Genomic DNA, 22,239 nt, shown 5'->3' on the forward strand with positions numbered 1-22,239 from the left:
ACATTTAATTTCTCTATGAATCCATATCACTTTTAATGAAAAATTTCAAAATTATAGCTAAGGTGATAGAATGGTACAGGGAACATCATGTATCTATCATTTCAACTCTACAATGAACAATTGCTATATTTGCTTTTCCACAGACCTATCTATCCATCACTCTGTCAGTGATGAATCCATGCCATCCCCTTCCCTGGGTTATCTTTTGATTCATTTCAAAGTACGCTGCAGACACCCGTATCCTTTCCTCTGACACGGTGGCCTGCATGTTTTACTGAGGGTTCAGCATTTGCTTGTGGCACTAAGTAGCTGCTTTTAATCTCAACTACAGGCGACTGACTTGTTCAGGTGGTTCAGTGCTTTAGAAAAGGGACCCTGGGCCCATTCAGTAGGAGAGACACAATGGCGATGATCTTAGAGGAAATTACTTAGGGTCTACTGCCAACCTAAGACATGCAGCTCTAGGGACTCCAGGGAGTCCTGAAGGATACATAGACAGAACAAAACACAGCCTAGTTCAACTAAATCCCTCCACTGAATGGGGTTAAAGGAGTAACATCTCTGGAAGTGGACAGATCCAGACTCATCCCAGACGTCCTCTGCAGCCGTCTTTCTACCATCTGCTTCTACTTTGCCTCATAAGGGATCTGACTTGGCCTACCAGAGCACATGAACAAATAGAAATTAAATACACTCAATGAGCAGGGATGATGTCATCATCACCAGAATTTGAGTTTCGTGGCATCTTTAACGAAGGGGCAAATAGAGTCATTTATATAATTCTCATTGTCCATGAGGAGAAAGGCTCTTCAAGATTGTAAAACCTTGGGTAAATCACTTAACTTCTGTGAATCCCAGCTTGCTCAGCTATCACATGGGGAAAATAAATACTTCCCTTCCTCGGGAGTGTGGTGGGAATTCAGTGGGTTGATGTCTTTAAAGGGCTTGGCACAGTGCCTGGTACATCCGTGCTCAGCAGTTATTAGTTTTTCCTTCTTTTCATGCCACGCTACCTTGTGACTTGTGTTGCTGCTGAAAGTGGAGTCTGAAGAGCCCAGCAGAATGAAGGTTTTAGTTAGGCTCATTAATTGATGTCTTAGTGCTTGTAGAGACTGCTCTTCCTATTTACCTACCCACTTCCCAGTGGTAATTTCAGTTATATTCTTTAATGGTTCATTTTTTTTTTGGTGCTGAAGGAAGTTTGAGGGGTGCTTCATGGTTTTTTTCTTCTACTGTGCACTCATAGCATAGGGGTATAGGACTAAGAAAAACAAAAAATAAAACCACAGTGAAAAGCATTGTCCTCAGCGTGGGATGCTTTGCTGATGGCTTAAAGCATTTTTCTTTTATTTACAGTTCTCCAAAAGTTGGCATTGATGTTGGAGCCATGATCTGCTGATCTTGGGGGTTGTTCATTGGGCAGCAGACAAGATTGTAGAATAGTCATTTTATCTAGATTGTTAAATGATTTCTTCAGTTATTTAGGCATCTTGGCACTAGAGTTGGGTTGTCATTTGGCCTTGCTGCTTGACACATGGGTTGTATGACAGCCCCAAGTCCCAGATTTCCTCATCCTAGTTAACAGTGGCTGTATTGAGTTAGATGATGTGATAGTTAATTTTCTGTGTCAACTTGATTGGACTATGACGTGGCCAGACATTTGGCCAAATATTATTCTGGGTGTGTCTGTAAGGGTGCTTCTGGGTGAAATCAGCATTTCAGTCAGCGCATGAGTAAAGCAGGTGGCCCTCCCCAGTGTGAGTGGTCTTCACCCAGTCAGTTGAAGACTGAGGAGAACCAAAAAGAGGAAGAGGAAACTGCTCCTGCTTGACTGCGTGAGCTGGGACATTGGTCTTTTCTGGCCTTCGGTCTCAGACAAACAACTGCTGTATTGGTTCTCAAGCCTGCTGATTTCAGATTGGACCTGATACCATTGATTCTCCCAGTTCTCCATTAGCTAACTCTGTATCTTGGGACTTCTCAGCCAATAAGTCATTGTGAGAGTTAATGCTTTATAATTAATCACATCTATCTCTGTACACACATATACAATCATAATTCCGTCTATCTGTCTGTCTATCTATCTGTCTGCACAATCATGTATATATGTCCTGTTGTTTCGGATCTTTGGAGAGCCTTAACTAACAGAGACTTTTCCTGCACCGGGACATATACCAGAGCTTGGAATAGAACCATAGCTTCTGTATAGACAGAACAGAGGTTATTTGCATGAGACATAGTGAGATGTTTTCCACATCATAGAAAAAAATAATTTCTGGCACATATTAATTGCTTTTTATTATGCAATGGTGCGCTTTGTCTTGTTTAATTCTCACAACAGCCCCACACAGCAGGCTGAGAGCCAGGGAACAGGAGCAGAGCCAAGGTCAACTGAATGCAGGTGGATCAGGTGTCCGAGCCTCTGCTAGTGCCACCATGAGGACCATCATAAGGTGTTGGGGGCATGACCAGTTCACTCTCCTGGCAGTAGGTGATGTTCCCTGTGGCTCTGTATTGAGGATTAAAAAGTCTAGTTTTGGAGATATTTTAATGTTCTATTTTTAGCATTCTGTTGTATGACTTCATCCTGTATTTCCTTCTCATGAGGGTTTTTAAAAAAATCTTCCAAAACCATAATGCTTCCTTTCCCTGCCATTAAAGTGCCTGGGCTGGCTCAGTAAGTGAATGAGTTCAGGAGGCTGGAGCTGGGCTCCCACAGTGCATTGGGAAAACATCAGTGTCTACAGATGGCCCATCAAAGAAGGATGTGGGTGGGGTTTCGATGCTCCATTATGTCTGGGGATCCCTGTACTCCGTACCCCGTTTTGGGGGTTTATAAATCACCTTAGCCTGACAAAGTTCTCAGATGTCCTCCAGGAAAGGATCACTCTTGATATCTTGTCACCCAGTATTTTTATAACTTACTTGACCAAAGATAATTTTTATGATACCAATTTATAATCCTATGCAACATAATGCTATGGGAAATACTTGAATAGGCATGGAATAGGTGTTTGGACTTGGTACCTGTTGAAGCTGGAGAGGGGCTTGGTGTCAGGGGCTTTGTATTGAGCTGTTGTTTAGGCACTTGCCTTACAGCCTAGTTTGTTTAGATCTCATTTCAGGTGAAGGCCTGGAGGAAATACCCACAATGCATAAGGGTAGTCAGTGTCTGATGCACCCTGTTTCTAGAGGTGCAAGAAGTGAGAAGAGCAACTTCCCCAGAAGCAGCAATCTAATTCTGTGAACTGAGTTGATGAGCGACATCTGTGCTGGAGGCAGCATATCGGATATGTTAGGATGAAGCAAAGCCCCACATTGTTAAAGGCCCAAAGCGGGCTGTGGAACTATGATAATTAATGTTCGTGTCTCACTTGGTATTCCCTGACCCTGGTCAAGGCCAGTGTGATTCTGGCCAGACCACAGAACCTCCACAGCTGCTCACAGTGACAGCGGCACAGGGCAGACCTTGCTGTCATGGGGGAAGGCTGTCGGCAGTGACACATCTCAGACGCCATTGTCTGGGTGGAAGAAACCGTGGAGGGACTGCAGGCGCGCCAGGAGCGCCTGTCGGGGGGGGAACAGTTTTTGATTGTTGTCTGATTTACTGTCTGACTTACAAACTCATCAGAAAAGCTGCCGCTGTCGGGTTTCTTTCCCAAGGAAATTTCCAGTCTTCAGGCAGTCTGAGCATGCAAGACTCTTTTTGGGCAGTGGGACCATTTTTCTTAATGAAATAACAAGACGATTTCAGCAAGCATTTATTCAACATTTCCTGTAGGTTCTAGAGGACAAATTAGCCCAGTCCTTGCTTTCAAAGAGTTTATTTAGGATAAAGGGGCAGAGTGTAAAGAAATGAGGACAATAAGTAAAAAGAAATGCAGAGCTTAGCAGGGGATGGGGGTGGGCAGAAAGGAGGAGCTCCACAAATAGTGGGGGGTGAGGGAAGGTATGGCCCCCTGCCAGAGCTGGGAAACAGCCAGTTGTTGTAAGGAAACTCCCAGCAGCGTGGCTGGGGTAGAGACCAGGTTGCAGGGCCAGTGAAGAGAGGCAACAAACAAAATTAAAGCTGGAGAGGAGGTGGGATCCAGGCCAAGGTGACCTCCAGGGCACACCACTGATCTGGGACTTTGTCCTGTGAGTAATAGGGAGCCACTGAAAGGCCTAAATCCAGGAACCTCATCGTCCTGACTCCACTGTAGATGGGACCTAGACTCCTCTCTGGGGAGGTGTGAGCAAACGAATGAATAATAAACAGGACTTGGGACTCAGATTGGGTTTTTGGTTGGCAGTCCTACCTACTCTGAGGCGGTCTCCTTATCTGTATAGTAACACCTACTTCCCCTCTTTCATAGCAATTTTTAAGTTTACTCGACTTTAAGTAGTAAAAATCCACATACCCTCCTTGGCAGTCTAGCAAAATGTCCTGTGCTGCCTGCCTCCACTTTGGTCATTCCTGCAACGCCATCCCCCTCCTCCCTCATTCAAGAATGAGAAGAGGGGAGACTAAGGAAGGAAAAGGGGTTGAGTTCTTGGTGGGGGATTTGAGTGGTGGTGTGCTGGAGGTGCCTTGTGAGAATGATGGTTAGCATCTCTTCCCCACTCTGTGTTCAGTACGTCATGTTGGTAGCTTGAAACTGTAGGACTATTTATATCCGAGAAATGAGCAAATACTAAGAGTGGCCCCCCACCCCTTCCTGCAGAGAGCCAGCCGTTAAACATTTACCAGTACACCTTTGCATTGGGGGCACTTGCATGAGCAAGAGAGAGCCAGACGGGGGGTGGGTAGGGGGAGCATGCACTTCTGCTAGAGCAGCAGGGGTTCCTTTCCGTCTGTTTCCGGGTCAGAGTGATACACTCACCTTTCGTTCCATTTGGGCATCATCCCGAGATGAGGAGGCGAGCCAGGAGACTGTGCCTTGCTGTGGTCCTAGCCCATGGACAGAGGTGTTTGGAAGGACTCACCTGTCTCTTGGGTTCACCCTGCCAGCTGTGTCCAGAGCTTGTGTCAGAGGCCTCTCCCTCCGGGCACCTCTGGGCTGCTTGTTCAAAGTCCAAGGCGCCCAGGGCAACAGTTCATTAGTTTTGGCTTATTTCCCGCTCTCCAGTGTCTTTGATCAAGTTACTGGATGATAAAGAGAAGAGTGATGTCTTCTATGTCACCTGTCATAGTCTAGAACTGAGGACATCACAGCAGCAGTGAGACTCCTTGAGGAGGGAGTTCTTTGCTAGTTAGTTGACCAGTCACGGTCAGTGGACTAGGTGTGGCCTGACATTAGCATAACCATTTGTAGAATGAATGAGCGAACAGTAGCAGTGAATGGTGTGACCCAGGCTCTGGAGAAGCAGCATCACCTTGTGAGCAGCTGAATTCACTGATGTCCTCTCAGCGAGATACTGGTCCGACTCCTGGGGTAAATTAATCAGGCATAAATTATAATGAGATCAGAACAAGAAGTACAATTGACTTTGTGCAGTAAATGGTACAGAAGGCAACTGGATTCGGGAGCACTCTCAACTGGTCAACCTGCTTTGGGACTCAGCCGGAGGAACCGATACTGGCATGGGGCTGAGTGTGCAGGGAATTGAGGATTCACGCTCTGCAGCAAATTCCCACCAAGGCCCCGCTCTTGTGGTTGCAGAAGACTGGCTGTTAATTGGGTGGGAAAGAAACCTGCTCTTCTTTAAGGTGAACCCTTGAGGAGCCCTTACTTACCTTCCCTTTTGATTTTCTTAATGATGTTTTAATAGACTTCAGTTATTCTACTGAATTCCTAGGTATTCTCGAAACAATTACATTTTTCTCAGTGCATATTTTAATTTCCAGAGGCAGCTAGTATGACTAAGGGGTCCCAGTGTGCCCGAGACTTTCCTGGATTTAAAATGGAACGCCCTGCATCCCAGGGACCCTCTCAGTGCCAGGCCCACCGGCTTTGTGGGGCATCCTAGAGGCGGCTGTGGGGGGAGCTGGCGTCTGCAGTCAGACATCTGTGCTGACTCACTGGGTCACTTCAGGCGAGTTGTTTCACCTCTGTCCACCTTCCCTCTCAGGACAATGGAGAAAACAAAGCTGACTTTCAAGGATGTCATGTAAATTCTGTAAGACTATAGCGCTAGGCACATATTAGATGTGCAATAACTCTTTCCTTACCAAAATATAGGTTTTCTATCATCCCGACTTTGCCGTCGTAGCATTTTTAAAAAGCAAACCCTCAAAGGAAGCAAGTGGGAGACTTAGCTTCTGCCAACCCTCTGGCATTCTCTGATTGCCGTGAGATTCGGACGTGAGCTCCAGACTCACTCTTGACTTTGTCCAGAGCCAGTGCCTCGACATTTGCCTGGCAGCCTAGGCTAACCAGGAATGCCCGTGCTTTTCTGCGGGGAGAGGGGGCAGCCCTGGCTTCTTACTGTTGGTGTCAGATTGGGTCACCAAGTCAGTGTCTGCCTAGAGCTCCTGGTAGCAGAAAGCTGTTTAACAGCACCGTGTAGTGGCCGGCAGGGGTGTGTCCAGGGCTGACCTGGTGTCCAGCAGAGCGGGCGAGAAGGTCATGCTGCCTTAGCTATGAAGGTGGGGACTAAGAAAAAGAAAACACTTTCCAAAGCTTGCTTTCCAAAACTTTAAATCAACATGCACTTTTTAAGTAATGCCTTCCTTTTTCTTTTTTCACAAGGCCACAGAGAGTAACGCCTCCCTCATGAAAAAAGGAAACGTCTTTAGAAACTGTAAACACTGTATTATTTCTCTTAGATTGGTTTTGAGGCCCGAGAGTAAGACAGCAGGTTTGCCTCCTTAGAAGGTAGGGTGAGCCTGACCAGGAGTCAGGTTTGTTCCCTGGGCCAAGCACCTCGGAGCCTCCCAGACTCCGCCCTCCCCTCACGTGTCCACTTCGCTCCACCTCCACCACTGCCGCCGAGGTCAAGCTGCCATCGTCTTTTACCTGAGTGACTGGGTGCGGAGTCCCACCCTGTCATACCCTAGCCAGCAGCCAAAGTGGCCTTTGAAGATGGAAGTCACATCACGAGATGGCTGTCCTACTCCAAATCTTTTTTTTTTAATCTTCTCTCTGAGGGCATATTTTTGATTGCTTTTAGAGAGAGAGGAAGGGAGAGAGAGAAACATTAATGTAAGAGAGAAACATCAATTGGTTGCCTCCTGGACGTGTCTGGACCGGAGACTGAACCCATAACCTTTCGGTTATGGGACCAAGTTCCAACCAACTGAGCCACACCAGTCAGGGACCCACTCCAAAGCTTGTGATGAGTTCCCACTTCAGTCTGAGGAAAAGCCAAAGTGTTTGCGATGACTGTCCCACGGTCATGTTTCTGCAGCCCCTGGTCACCTCTCCAACCCCACCTCCTCTGACTCAGTCCCTGGCTCTCCCAGCCCCAGCCACACTGGCTCCTCCTTCTTTGAGCCACAGGAGCACTTCCGCAGGGGGCCTGCCCCCGGGCTCTGGCTCCCCTCCTCCCCAGTCCTCGCATAGCCCGCCCTCTCCTCCCCTTTAAGGCTTTGCTCAAATCCCACCTCCCGGAGAGGTCCGCACAGACGCAGCCCGCCCCCCAGCCCCGCCCCCCGCCCCGCCCCTCTGTCAGTTCTGTACCCTGCTCTCCCCCTCTCCAAAAACACCTAGTCCCCCTCCTCGACTTTTACTGCTTCTCACAGCTATTGCCACTGATGTAGCATATAGTTTGTTTATAATGTTTTATGTCTTTGCTTTAGTCTCAGAGAGGATCATATCAAATGTTCTTGAAGATGCAGGGGAAAGGGGACAGGCAGATCTGAGTTCAAATCCCACCTGCACCATTTATTGCCTGTCTGACTTGTGTAAGTTGCTTAACCTCTTGGAGGCTCACTCTCCTCATTGTCTTGGCCAAAAAGTTCATTTGTTTCTTTCTGTGAGATGGCTCTAATAGTGCTTAGCTGCCGTTAACTTCACCGGGAACAATTTTTTTTAGATTGCATTGTGACAGCTGTCAATCAGTGTGCATTAAAAAAACTGATCAAAGTTGGTGAATTTTTGTGTAGCCATTTTAATATTGAAGATGGAAAAAATAGGCAATATTTTCAGTATATTATGCTTTATTATTTCAAGAAAGGTAAAAGCACAAGTGAAATGCAAAGGAAGACTTGTGCAGTGTATAGAGAAGGTGCTGTGACTGAGCGAATGTGTCGTGAGTGGTTTGCGAAGTTTCTCGGTACTACCGACATTTTGGCCAAATCATTCTTTGCTGTGGAAGATGTGTAACAGCTCCTGTGGCCTCCACCCACGAGAAGCCAATAGTGGGAGAGAGCTGACATACTCAAATATCCAAATCAATGAAATTACTGGTGAAAATGAAAAATGTGTCTTTTATTTTACAGAAAAACGTAACAGACTTTTTGGCCAACCCAATAATAATTCGCTTGACAAGTATTCAGTAAGTGCAGGCCCTGGGAAAGGCCCTGAGGATGGGGGGGGGGGAGGGCAGGAAAGACTCAGTCGTTGTTGTTCTGAGATTATAAAGGAGATTAAATGCACATATGTGTATCTTATACCTAGTGGAGAACTTGGTATATGTATGGTGCTCATTAAATGCAGTCCCCATTTTGAAGAACTTCAATATACCTTTTATTCTTCTTTTAGGAGGAGTTATCTTCTTTTAGTTCACGCCTTTTTCTTTTAGTTCTGAGAAAAGCAGACTAAACACATACATGTCTTTGAGCCGCAGCAGAATTTTTGGGAAAGGGGGCTGGATGAGCCTCCGGAGAATTGCAGAGCCTCCTGAAAATATATGCTACTCACAGTGTACACATTCAATTAAAATAGGTGGAGAGAAACTCTGCAGCTTTTATCAGATTTTCAAAGGGTGCTCTTGATCCATAAAAGCTTAAAACTTTCCCCGAATCCCACGAACAGTCTACCGTGCCAGGCTTCTTTAAATAAGTATTTGTCATGGACACTCTGCAATGGTGACTGATCCCAGGATAGAAGGTGGCTTAGCCCCCAGTTTCCTGGGTGGCGAGAAGGAAGCCTGCATCTGTCAAGGTCATCGCCTTCTGAGTCCCTGGGGCCACCGGAAGTCGGAGGCGAGCTCCCACGCAGATGCAAGCACCCTGTCATGGCTGGGGCGGCAGCGTAGGAAGTGGAAGCACAGTTGTTCTAACTGCTTTGTTAATCTGGGTTCAGTGCCCGTCACAGAGGGCAGACGCCAGCCTAATTCCCTGCTCTGATTTGGGGAGCCTGAGAAAAGGACTGTCCCTGAGGGCGATGCGTGCCGAAGTGCTGTGATTTCATTAGTAGCAGTAATAGGACGGTGCTATTACGACAGGCTGCCGGCACTCGGAGCTCCGCGCATTAGTTTCAGGGCTGCAGCATTTCAGCTCCCGGCATTCTGTCTTCACGTTCATGCATCATTCCAGGAGAACATTTTCCTCTGATTGCTTCTTGCGAGGGAAAAATCAGATGAACGGAATGAGAGGAGTTTGAGCCAGGAAAATGGCGCCAAGAAACTGCCCTGTCCTGCCTTCATGAGGCGGAGCAAGTGCGCTTCTCACTGCGGCCTCCTCTCCCCTCCTCCCTGGGGAGGAAAATGCTGCGAGGGTAACAAGCAGGGACGTGGAGCGGGCAATGGAGGAGCTTCCTGGGGATGCGAGGACATGCTGAGTTTCTTACCTGGAGTCCCTAATGCCTCCCTTCCACCGTGCTCAGTGCGGGTGTTTACTCCCCTGTGGTCTTTACAACCCTGGGGAACAGAGCCCGCCTCCCCGTGAAACCTGTGCAGGACACGCCCACGGAGGCCTCGGGCACCAGTGTGGAGGTGCTGTGGTGTAGAATCTGATCAAACGTTGCCAGGTTTCTTTATGCAGGGGGAACACATTCTCCAGATTTAACGTACGGCTTGTGACTATAGCTAATAATACTGTAGCATATACTTGAAATTTGCTAAAACTGCTTTTATTTTAGTACTTCCCATGTCTGCAAGTGTGGCCTTGGGCTAGTGGTCTCCTCTCTGCTTTGTCTCCTTGACCCTGTTTATACAGCTGCTTCAAGAGGGTGCTCAGGAATTGCAAAGTAGTAGTGTCCTCATCAGAGGGCTTTGGGTCTGAGGGCCGTGTGTTGGCCAGATGCATAGAGTCAGCCTCCGACTTGCACAAAAAATACCTACTTCTGAGAAACGCCATCATAAGTCAAGGACAGGCTTCAGTTCAAGTGCAGCCTTGGCTCTTAACTGCATGACCTTGGGCGAATTAAGTTTCAGTGGGAGGGTTTTGTGGGATATCATGCTTACGGAGAGAAGTACATATAACATATGGTACATAGAAGCTCTTATGACAATCACTGTACCAAAGCTATTACTGCTACTGCTCAGGTGGGTAGTAATATTTATGTTTGGGATAAGGAGAGAGATTGGCAGTGACCCTGGATATGACCCAGAGTCAAACCCGCTGCCCTTCAGTAGGCAGGGATGGCTCTGCGCACACATTCTGACACCTGCTCAGTCACCCAGGGAGCTGGAAATATGTCAGCCCTGGGTCCCCATGCATATGGACTTGGCCCTTTTCTTCCAGCTGCATCCCATAGTCCTTATTCGCCCAGCGGGGAAGGAAATTCCCTCTCCCTCTCCCTCTGTCTCTCCCTCTGTCTCTGTCTCTGTCTCTGTCTCTGTCTCTGTCTCCGTCTTATCTCTTGGAGGCAGGCCAGAGTGGAATCCTGCTCCTAAATGTTTTCCCTTCGAAGGTGAAAAGCATGAGTCACATCTGGCCATCCCTGCGGGTTATTTCCACACAGCTGCTCCTCTGCACGGCTTTGCCTCTGCGCCATTTCTTGGGTGATTGAAGATGGGCAAGCACGCTGGGCAGGAGTGAGGTCAGAGCCACCGGGTGGTGCACAGAGGGATTTTCCTCTGCTTTGCAAACAACCAGGGACGTCACAGAGCCTTGGTGGCGCTGTCAATTTCGGCTCTGAAAGCACCTCTGAGGAGATATCAATCTAGCCAATGGTTAGCAGCAGCTGGGACAAATGGGGCCTCCTCACCACTGTGGAGGCTCTGGCCTCCTGAGTGACCCGCCCACAAGACAAGCGTGACCAAATGTTTACAAATGCCAGGCGACATGGGCTAGCGAGGGCATGAAAGGACGTGGCGCCAGGCTGCTTCCAAGAGGCCCGGAATAATGTGTTGGCACATACTTTTGCAGAGCAGACTCAGAGTGCTCAAATTTAAGCACCTGCTTAATTGGTTTAGAAGAAGAGAGACAAAGAGAAGTCTAATCCTGACATTTTCAGAAGTTTTTTGGCCTTGAAATATGCTGCAGTCTTTTTAGGAATAGTGTTCTTTCCTTGTCTCCCCCCCACTCCCCTTTTATTTTATTTTAAATGCCATACTTACTCATGGTGGTTTGCAGGGCTAAACAATAACCATGGGAGGTAGGCTATTGTTGAATTCTAATCACATTTGCAATCAAATTGAATGATGTCAGTCTCCCTGCCAATATTTTCCCATAAACACATTTCCTTTGATGAGAATGTTGTTTCTAAAAGCTGCAGTTATCAAATAAAGTTCCAAGGTCACCAGGAGTAAATGACCAATAAATACTCGACTGAGTTCGACTTTGAAAAGGTCATACATTGAAATTTCCTCTCTGACCAGCCAGTTCCAGCACATAGTGAGAGACACATAAACCCTGTGATAAATAAATAGGAAAAGCGGTCAGGCGTTCCAAATCAGAGCTGTATCTTTAGGAATGGCTTGGAATTAATCTTGGCAGAAACGGTTGGTTTCGGGAAGACCGAATCATTGGTAGAATAGGAGTGTGTGGACAATTAATGATCTGATAATGAAGATTTGAATCCAGACCAGTGAGACTAGTTTTTGTATAGGGTACAGAGGGTGCTTCGACTTTGTTATACGGATGGTGAGTTGGTACTGGTTTTCGTAAAAGTTCTTCGAGCTGGGGCGGGGGAAGGGAGGTATTAAGTGACAGCTTTCTTTTGTAGAAATGAACTGATTCAGAAGGCTCTGCTTGATTGGCCGGCAGTGAGAGCTGCATAACTTCTAACAGGGCCTTAATTGAGTTGATTGGAGCTATTTTCAAGGACCCAGCACTCTTTCCCTTCTGTGCTTTGGTTAAAGTCCTCCAGTGCTTCCTGAATGCTACCGAGGAGAACAATTGTCATTTCTGCATTTGCATTTAGCCCGGACGGAGGGGAAGCCGCAGAACTACCTGGTGTGTGTCAGGGCTCACCTGGCTCCATGGCGATGCGGGCAGCACGGGGCACTCTTCCAGTCTCTCGCTAAGATTTGCTTTGTGTGCTAATTACTTTTAAATCGTGTCTCTAAGTTTCCCTTCCTCTCCATAAATCAAGTCCCACTCTTTGCTTACAGGAGTCTATTTATATTGGAGGAGGAGAAATATAAGCATATATCAACTTCTGATGGGTCTGTCAGTCTGGACATGTGAAGGATTATGGGCCAAATCAAGGTGCCTTCAGGGTCTTTTTTATTAGCAGGGAATCTGTCAGCATGTGGGTAGAAGACATTCATAGAGACTTTATTCTCTTATTATCTGGGGTCTTAAAATCTCTTTCACTTCTGAGAATCACAGGGGCTAGAATGGATCATTGTGAAGTCCCTAAGGACAATTTTGTAAGTACTGTCAGGCGTGGTTCGGCTCCCTCATCCCCCTTGTGTGCTGGAATCACTCCAAAAGTAACATTTCACTTATCTGGTGGGTGCAGGGAGGGGAGGCTCAGCTGCCAGATGACAAAAGGTAACCCTTCATGCACCAGGACGGAACCTAGGCACTGCCTTACTGTCTTCCCTGAGTAACCCCACATTAGCTTTTGGTTTAGTTGAAGATTCCTTTGTTCCCTTGTCCCAGATTTGTTCTTTGGACATCATTTATTTGGCAGAAAACACTGTGGGCCATAAATGAAATACGTTTCACAGTGCTTCTCAGGGAAGCTCAGTTGGTACATCAGTCTGTGATGCACCTGGGGGGTGGGGGGGGACAGTAATGGACAAGTGTTTGTGATTCCCCGCCCTCCAGGACACTGCTCTGCTGGAGCCCATGGTACTGAAGCCTAATACTACCATCAGGGAACTCACTTCATGGTCACTGATGAATGAGTTCGGTATTGTCACAGATTCGAATGTCAGAGAGTGTGTGTCTAGAATCTCTCCCCAGTCTCAGTTGCTTTTTGAGATCATTCAGCATCTCTGATCAAGCCAGGGGACATCCTCGCTCCTTTTCAACTGTTCTTCGCACAGCAACCAGAGTAACTGTGGATAAACCTGCATTCCTGTGGAAATCCCTCCTAGATTCCCCACTGCACTTCAAATGAAAGCCAGGCCCCAATGTGCCCGCAGGGCTCCTCCAGGGCCCCCACCCGCCCGCCTCCTCCCCCTCTTCTCTGGCCTCCGCATTCCAGACACAACTGACCTGTTTCGGATTCCTTGGCCACATCCTTCCTGCCTCAGAGTCTTTGCACATGCTCTTCCTTCATGTCAGAAATGTTTTTCCTCCTCCTTGCTACTTGGATGACTCCTTTTCCTTCTTCGCTTCTTGGCTCAGATGTCACCTCCTCACAGAGGCCATCCCTGGCCACCTGGGTGGTTTCAAGACATCTGTAAAATCTGTCACTACTTTCCCCTTGGGAGGTGGGATTTATTTCCTCTGCCCTTGAATCAGGGCTAGCCCTGGGATTGCTGTAACCAAACAGTCCTGGGCTTGTCCTTCTTCAAATACTTCCTGTCACAATCTAGCTCAATGTAAGAAAGTCTAAGCTAGCCACACAGAGAGACCATGTGGAGAGCATGAGGGAGGGGCCCAGCCTCCTGGCTGTCCCTGGGGGGGCCCTGCAGGGACAATGAGTGGAACTGTGAGTGGATCTTCTATCCCTGGTGGTCTTCTGACTGCAGCTGCATAGGAGACCCCGAAACAAGACCGGCAGAGGAAATGAAGGCCCTGGAATCATGAGAGTAAGGAATGATTACTGTGGTTTGGAGCCACTCAGTTTTGAGGGGTGGTTTGTTACCCAGGTGAAATGCCAACCTATTTATAAATAAGTCTCAGCCCCTTTTCTCTCTTAACTGGACTCTGTCCAGTTTCATTTCACTTTCACAATGATGTGTTTTTTGTTTGATAATCTGTTTAGGATTGTTCCCCAGTCAGACCGGCACTCCGTGGTGCAGGCGCCAGATTTTTTACTGATCGCTGCACATCTACTATCACACATGAATGCCTGGCCCATGTTAAGTGCTCAGCAAATGTTTGTCGCATGAATGAATGAGTTTAAAAGACTCCAGTATGTATTTTTTTTGGCAGATTCTCCCCCTCCCCGAACCCAGATAACAGAGATATGAATCTGTAAATTTTCTGTAGTGGCAGTTCAGAAACCATGCTTGAAAAAAAAAAAGTTTGTCCTTCTTTCTAAATCGTGCTTGTTAAGTCACAGTTCCACTCTGCATCTACTACACGCCCGCTCAACAGATTTCGCGGTTCCCAGTTGGAAGGGGCTTTCGGAGGGTAGCCAACCTTGCCATTGTCCCTTTCTTCACCCTCTGACACCCGTCACACCTAGTCCCCTGTTGCTACCTGCGCCCTCAGGCACACTTCCACTTTCCTGGAGTCTGTCTTCGCTAGTCCTCTCCATTTCCCTTTCCTTCAGGAAGCCTTAGTCAACAGCCTGTGCTTTTTCATGGGCATTTCTTCTTCTTATCTGTACACAAGCCACTGAACCAAATCCTCTGGTGGAAGCGGGAGTCATTTTCGAGACCCAGGAAGTAAGTTCAGAGGTAACAGAGCCCTGGGCTGGTTGTCTGGGGGCATCACTTCTGGTCCCAGCTCTGCCACCGAGAGCAGGGCACTGTGCACAGTTGTTTAACTCTGCCTGCTCCTTCCTGTCCAGGTCATTAGGAGCTTGGACAGTGGCATTGCCCAGGTCCTTTCAAAGCCCAGGGTTTCCACATGTAAACTTGCTCTCCAGCCCCAGGAAGGGCAACCTGCTGATTTATGTGCATTTGGGTCTGAATGTGGCTGACTGTCACGTCAGCAGTTTCCCATGAACAAAAATTTCAGTTTCATCAGTACAGCCAAGTTACTTCTGCTGGGTTGGCAGTGTGTTCGGAGAGGCAGGTTGACCCCCTGTGGCTGGGAGTCAGGAAGCCTTGTGCTGTTGTGCTGCCCAGCTGCTGGCGGGAGGGTAGACCTGGCAGAGGGAGGCCAGCGGGCTTCTTGGACCTCATCCTCTTCATTCCTAAACTGGGACGAGAATGCGCGTTTCACTCACTCCAGGCCTGTTTCGAGGGGCTAACGTGGGTGATAGAGCATACACTGACAGGTCATTATCAAAAAGTTATTGAATCAAAATTGTTAATGTATCTGTTTATCAAGACAACGAAGCCTCTTCATATTTACCTTGGGTGCTCTGCCCACTCCATGGTTCCTATACCATTGTCCAGCTTCTTTCCCTTCATTTCCTATTGCATGGGTAAGGTGGGAGAAGTACCACTATTATATTTAAGGCACTGGCCATCCATTGTTTTTTAAAACTCCTTATAACAGTCCTCTAAGAGTGAAGTTGTATTAGGATTCTTTTTAGTTGTCAGGAATGTAAATCTGATTTCAGCCTAATGTAAGTGAGAAAAATGGGGTGAGGGAGCATTTATTTGGGTTATATAACTGAAAAGTCTGTGGGTATCTTGCTGGCTTCAGGCATAGCAGGATCAAGGGGCTCAAAAGATTATTTCACACTTTTTGCTTTGTCCCTCTACTTCTCTCTGCTTTTCTGTGGTGGTATCATCTTTCTGGTACACTGTACCAGAACCTCAGGACCAAGATAAACTCAAGGCTTATAGCTTGTTATCTCAAAGAAAAGAGAACTAGACCTTCTCTTTTTTCCCATCGGCCACATCAAATCTCCCATAAGGAAGCAGAATTGGATCAGCTTGAGTCACATGTCACCACTGTCAGACCAATCCCTTTGTTCTGAGCTACAGAGTAGAGGTCTCTCATTGGCCAGCCTGGGTTCTGTCTGTTACAGACAAATCTAGCTGAGTCAGATCTGGACTCCGGGTTTTCCTACAGCTTTTTGGTGCCTGTGGAAAGCTTGGTTGGCCCAGGCCAGGTTGTGGGTTTCAAACAAGGGTATATGAAGGCTTGAAAGGGATCCAGAGGTCAGTGAGCCCAAGTGAGCCATGGCTGGAGAAGAGGAGGGTCTTATTCTGGGTCCATGGGATTTGGTGCCACTCCAGGCCCTTTCCTTTGCCTGTGCCACCCCTGTTGGAAGGGTTCCATGAGCTCCTTTTGTCAGAGCAACTGAGGGGTCCTGCCAGAGAGAGGAGTAAAAACTGTGGGCCACAGGTAGGTTGTGTCGGACCATCTCTGAGTTGGGACTTCATCCTGTCTCTCCTCCCATCTCCCCTCCTGCCTCTCTGGGCCACTCTCTGGCTACTCAGAGCCCCGTTTCAGGTGGGGCTGAGAATGGGGGTCCCCTGGGTTTGGCCAATTCACCTCTTCTTGCTGCACCTCTTTTCTCTAGTGGGGGCAGTTCCTGGGATAGAGTCTGCCCCAAATCCTAAAACTGAACAGAGAAGACGTCAAAGAGACCAGCAGCATGACTCTCACCAAAGAGACCTCTTGCTGGAAAGGGACACCAGTGGAGAGAAGAGCCTCTTTGGCAGCGTGTTATGGGCAGTATCTGGTGTGGGCGAGGAGGATGGGCTGCTGGGCCCAATGGTGTGAGTTCCAATGTCCCAAATACTTCTCTGTAATTTCCCCCTCCACAGACCCTCTCGGTGACACCAGGTCTAAGCCCTGAAGAGTGTGTCCAGGGCATTGGCTGGCTTCCTGGTGGTCAAAGCCAGCAGTCATAATCCTGTAGCTGGGAGATAGGTACTCATGGGAGATAGGTGCTCATGGGAGATGATGCTCTGCCTTTGTTGATTTGGTCTCTTTTCTTAGTTCGATTCTTCCCTCTTCGTAGCCTGAAGAGCTTGTCTGTCTTTGGTAGCTGGATTCGTCTTCTGGAGCCCTGGTTACCCTTTGCCCATGGTTGTTGAACCCTCCCATAACAGGTTCCCAGGGAACTGCCCAGAGTGTGTGACGTATATTCAGGACAGCAATGCCCTCCGCATGTGGCTGTGCTTTGCACTGCTGAGAGCCACCCATGGCTCCCTGTTATTGGGGGGAGAGAGCCCAGGCTTCTTTCATGACCACAAGGATCTGGCTGACCCTTGTAGCATTTTCTCTGGCTCTCCCTAGCCATATTCTTCTGCTTATGGGTCGCTGGACACCCCATCCCTTCCCATGCCTGCATGCTGCTTTTTGTGCAGTGCCCTCTTTCTGGAACCATCTGCCTCCACTCATCTTTATGTAGGTAACTTCTATTCATCCATCTGCGAGACTCAGTTCAAACATCACCTCCACTATGAAGCCTTCCTAATTTCCCCACCAGTGTTAGTGCCCCTGAAGTCAGACCCTCTCGGTCACATGCCCTATATCTGTAGGGAGGTGCTATGGCAAAGGCAAAAGACACGAGTTTGTGCTATGGTCTGGTTTTAAAACCTGGCTCTGCCATTTATTAGCTGCATGTCTTTGCAAAAGTGATCTGACCTTCGGGAGCCTCTTCCATCTTGACTTACAAGCAGGCATAATGAACTATTCCAAAGCCTTTTGTGAATGCAACACACAAACCTGTGATGTGCTTAGCATTTGGCACGCAGTAGTTCTCAATAACTGGTGAGAGTACTAACTAGTTGCTGTGATTGTGATTATTATTGAATCATGAAGTCTTAGGGGCAAAAGGGATCTCAGCGGTCAGGTCATTCTCATGCCTACAAAACCTGATTTCTGGTCAGTCACCCAGCTTCTCCTTGAACTCTGCCAGGGACAGGGAGCTCACTTTCTTTCTGATTTTATGATACTTGATGCTGATGATGCAGAGGTTGGCTAGTTACTTATGTCTACTTGGGGGACTATTTAAACTGGCACTTGTATGTATGTACGCGTGCATGTATGCAAACACGTTCTTATATACTTAGTGTTGTTTGCCCACATGAGATTTCCCCAAAAGTCTAACTCAAAAAGCTAGGTTGGCACAGTGGAAGTTAACTCTAAAGCAAAGTCGAGAGTGGCGTAGACCTTGTGCTTCCCCGCGGGCTTCCATCTGTTATTTGCTCACCTCTGAGCAGAGCTCCAGGAGAGATCAGGGTCTGTCACGTTGCTGCAATAATCAGGCATTCCCTGTCTGTGGCAGATAAAGAGAGAACAACACCCAAGTGACATAATAACACGGCATATCTACAAGTAGCGATGTCTTGTTGGCAGAGAGAAGACGAGCTTTTCCCAGTGTGGTGTAGGGAGGAGCCTGGGTTAGGAGCGAGTGTCCTAGGGCATTTTGTCCAGCTTTGGCCTGAGTTCTCATCTGGGCAGTGGGGGCACTGTTGCCCAGAGATGAGCTGGGAAGGCAGAGGGGGTCTTTGTCGCTAAGAACTTCCTACTCCCCTCCCCCATTCAACCAGGGCTGCTCTTTCTTTTGGGAATTCCTTAGAAGATGTCATTTGAAATATACTACTCCATTGCTTAAAAAAATTCAAAAATTCCCAGTCTGGATTATCTTCAAAGGGCCCTGTAGCTCCCATAACTATTATGTCTCTAAAATAAAGCAAAGTTATATCCTTATGGACTTTCTAATACATGTTTATTTAATTTGTAAACATTTTCTAAAATGAAACACAATGTTTCAGAAACTTTTCTAAAGAAAATTATAATCGTCCCCCCTTTCCGACCAGCTTAACTGCAGTGAAAGATCCCTTCTTTTAACATCTTATTCAGCCCCACCCCCAGGTGACTGTACCCTGCTGGGTGACACTGGGTGCGAAATTGGTTTTACTGAGACAAATGAATTTAATATTAAATATATTTGCTGCTCAATGCCTGGAAGGAGTGTCTAAACTCAATGAAAGTGTGTGTGGTTCCAGAAAACCTTTAAGGACTGACTTTGATGAGGTGACTTCAGATTGTGTGGCCGGTGAGTGTGCAAGCACTTTGCCCTGGCGTGTCCCCTCGAGGCAGGAAGGGACAGGCTGGCCCTGCCATCCTCATCACCCTCCCCTGTAATTTCTGGAAAGTAAACGGCAACCACCACATGGGCGAGCAGGTAGGGTTTTTCAGACACTGGGGTTTCATTCCTTCATCCAGGTCCCGTGGATGGGACTTGACTTGAGTTCTTGCCCTTCAGTTTGTTTTACTTTCCAGACGCAGGCAAATATCTGATAGAAATTTCCCAAGAATCATTACCTGCTAGTGAGGAAAAATACAGTGACAGAGCAAGCGGCACCCCAATCTCAGGAGCCCTGAGTCCCCCACTGGAAAGGGCCCCTGGGAGGTGGTGGTGACCTCACTTACCAGGGGCTGTGACACCAGGTCGAGGACAGCAGGGCTGCCATTGGCTCGAGCACCGTTCTCTCCCTGTCTCTGGTCACCCTGTTAACCCCCCCACCCCAGCTTCACACCTGGCCCCACGCTGCCAGAGCAGTCCACTGAATCGTGAATGACCCCGGGGGACGTGGGCAGCGAGTTGCCGCTTTGTGGAGCCGAAACTCTTCCTAGTGTCAGCCCCTGCCCTTGTCACCAGGCAGGAGCCCCTTGAGGAGTGTGCGGCAGCAATCCGCAGACATGCCCGCTCCTCACTGTGGACTGTTGTTTATCTGCCGCCTGCCCCCCAACACTCCTGGCGGGGGGCCCGGGGGGAGAGAGAGAGAACTTTGTAAGTGTGATGTGTGGATGTGTGGTTACTTTAGTCCTCATCAGTTGCTTTCATATTTCAAAATGGAACCGGCTCTCCAGCAGCGGGGGAGTGCGCCCCAGCGCAGTGAACAGTGAAGAAAGCTTGGGCTCCAACTCTGAACCTCGCCGCCACCGCCCTGTTTGCCCCCACAGCCCCAGGGAGGACGCAGATCCCTTTTCCCTGGGTTGTCCGCGCCCGGTGCCGTGTTCCTCATTCCGTGCGGGCTTCAGGAGCCCTGGACCCTCCTGGGCGGGGGGGCCCTGGCGCGTGTCCCCGGGGTGTAAGGCTGCAGCCCCCAAGCCTGTGCCCTGCAGACAGCGGTGCCGGGTGCACCCCTCCCTCTGCGTCCACGGGGGCCAGACCAGACGCCAGTCCCGGTGCGCTGACAGACGACTTTTCTCAGTTGTCAGTTTTCTCGCTTGTCAGCAGAGCTGCTGCTGGTAAGTGAAAGAAAACAGAGGGGCGCGAAAGCAGCCAGGCAGGGGAGCAAGAGCGCGGAGCCGGGGAGCCAAGGGCGCCCCGAGGCTGGGAGTGCGGGGCGGAGCCCAGTGCACGGGGTGTTGGGGTGCTCGGGCTCTGGTCAGACCACCCGGCAGCCCTGGTGCCAGCTTCCCCCCAGGCTCATTGCCCGCCCCTCTCTAACCTTCTCACTTTCTCCCTCCTGACTCCCTCCCCTCCCAACCTGGTCCCCCCTTTCTCCCCCAAATCTTTTCAGCTGCCACACTGATCACTTCTGTGGCTTTGTTAAAAAAATTATATATATACACAATAATTGTATATATATAATTATATAATTATATTTATCTCTTTTTGGAGATATCTCCAAATAGATCCAAGGTGCCGTGTGAGTAGGAGTACAATTGCTATCCCTGGACATTAGCCTGGGGCCATGGCTGGTTACAGCCGCCTCCCAGAGGCGCCCTGGCAGGGGGTGGCCCGCAATCTGAGCCAGCTTTGAGTCCGGATTTGGGGGGAGTTGAGGGGGGAGGTCAGAGAAAGTGACTGGCAAACTCAGGCTCTGCAGCCAGCAGGGGCTCCAGCCCAGGAGGCCGGGAGGGGACAGCCCAAACTCTCTCAGCCCCACTCTCAGTGATAACCTGCAGCTATGGAGTCGCCGACCAAGGAGATCGAAGAATTTGAGAGCAACTCTCTGAAATACTTGCAGCCCGAACAGATCGAGAAAATCTGGCTTCGGCTCCGAGGGCTGTAAGTAAATCTGCTTACTTCTCTTGCTCCCTTTCCCTCTCCCATCGATATTTTACTACACAGCCCGGGTCATGTGGGCTCACCTCAATCCGGCATGGCCCTTTAAATCCAGCCCAGAAGTTCCACAACTGCTTCTCTGTTAATTATAGTCACTGCTACCTTCCTTTCCACAGAGGGACCTGTCTTCCTGACTTAGAATGCCTTGCTGTTTTCAAGTCACGCTTTCTTTGGGGGGAAGGAAACAAGTCTTTATTTGCAGTTGTAGTAGCTTAATGCCACAGAGATGTTTCTTGTCCTTTTTGCTCAGGGAGAGAAGCTGAGGGATTCAGGTCCCAGACTTTAAATTATAGGAAGAGTCTTTTCTGCTTGCAAGCATCCTGGCAGGTGTTCCAAGAACTTACCAATAGTTCACATTCAACATACATTCTGGCTGCCAAATTCTCTCCTCCCCATTCCCAGCCTAGTTCAACTTCTGGTGTTTTCTTAGGCTTCTTTGTAGCAGGGAATGGGTTACTGGAAGAAAGAACTATTTTGGAGGAAGTGGGGGCCAGCAGCAATATTGGATTTCCTAGTAATCTCTGAACAGTGAAATAGGGAGTTTGCTTTCAATCCTGTGGCCAGAATTCTAGATGGACTGATGGATAAAGATCTCTGCATTTCATTCACTTCCTTTGCCGGAGCGGTGTCTGTCTCCAATTTGCTTCCCAGGTGCCCAGGCAGGTCCCAGAGAAACCTTCTATAATGCCCAGAATTACATTCCATCATGTATTTGGTGTCAAATCCAGTGTGGTTTAAGGGAAAAAGTTTTTCTCTGAGGGTATTCTCTCAGCGTTCTGTTCCTACCAAGGGCAGGACTCTAGCAGTCAGTTTGTTCTGCTGCAGTTCATTGGTTTTGAAAGCACCAACAAAACTCATAATGGAACACATCAGAAAGGCACTGATCTCAGCGAGTTCCATCTTGGGGGACTCCCCATCCCAGCTGGGATGTGCTAAAGGGAAGCCAAGGCCATCTGTGATTTTTTTAAAGGGGTCCCTATTTAAAGTGCAATATATACAGCCCTTCCATCAGTAGTCTTACTGGGCTCACACTGCTGTTGATCGAAATGGCAAACCAGGCCAAAGAGCAGCCCATTTGGAGTACCTGGCTCCTGTGAGCAGAGGCTGTAACTTATTTGGAGATCTTGTCTTTGTGGCTAGCAGGCTGTCTCGTGGTGGAGGCTCAGGCACCAGTGCCTCGTTCTGAGCGGTGTTTACAGAAAGCTCA

General features: G+C 48.4%; 1 protein-coding gene across 8 annotated transcripts in view; it reads left to right on the forward strand.

Annotated features, from left to right (window-relative positions):
• The window catches only part of PDE1C (phosphodiesterase 1C), a 382,013-nt gene that overhangs the window by 125,053 nt on the left and 234,721 nt on the right, over positions 1–22,239 (forward strand). The window contains exons 1-2 of one of the 8 annotated variants that reach the window (XM_037126501.2): positions 19,790–20,209; positions 20,873–20,975. The exons of 5 other annotated variants lie outside the window; for them this stretch is intronic. In XM_037126501.2, the coding sequence (XP_036982396.2) occupies positions 20,875–20,975 (101 nt within the window). In that variant the 5' untranslated portion in view covers positions 19,790–20,209; positions 20,873–20,874. Of the gene's footprint in view, positions 1–19,789; positions 20,210–20,274; positions 20,976–22,239 lie in introns of those variants that run through there. 2 more of the 8 variants (XM_037126508.2, XM_053661827.1) reach the window with 2 other exon arrangements.

This window comes from Artibeus jamaicensis, unplaced genomic scaffold, assembly GCF_021234435.1.
Source record: "Artibeus jamaicensis isolate MK-2021 breed Jamaican fruit bat unplaced genomic scaffold, CSHL_Jam_final contig_1016, whole genome shotgun sequence".
NCBI lineage: Eukaryota > Metazoa > Chordata > Mammalia > Chiroptera > Phyllostomidae > Artibeus > Artibeus jamaicensis.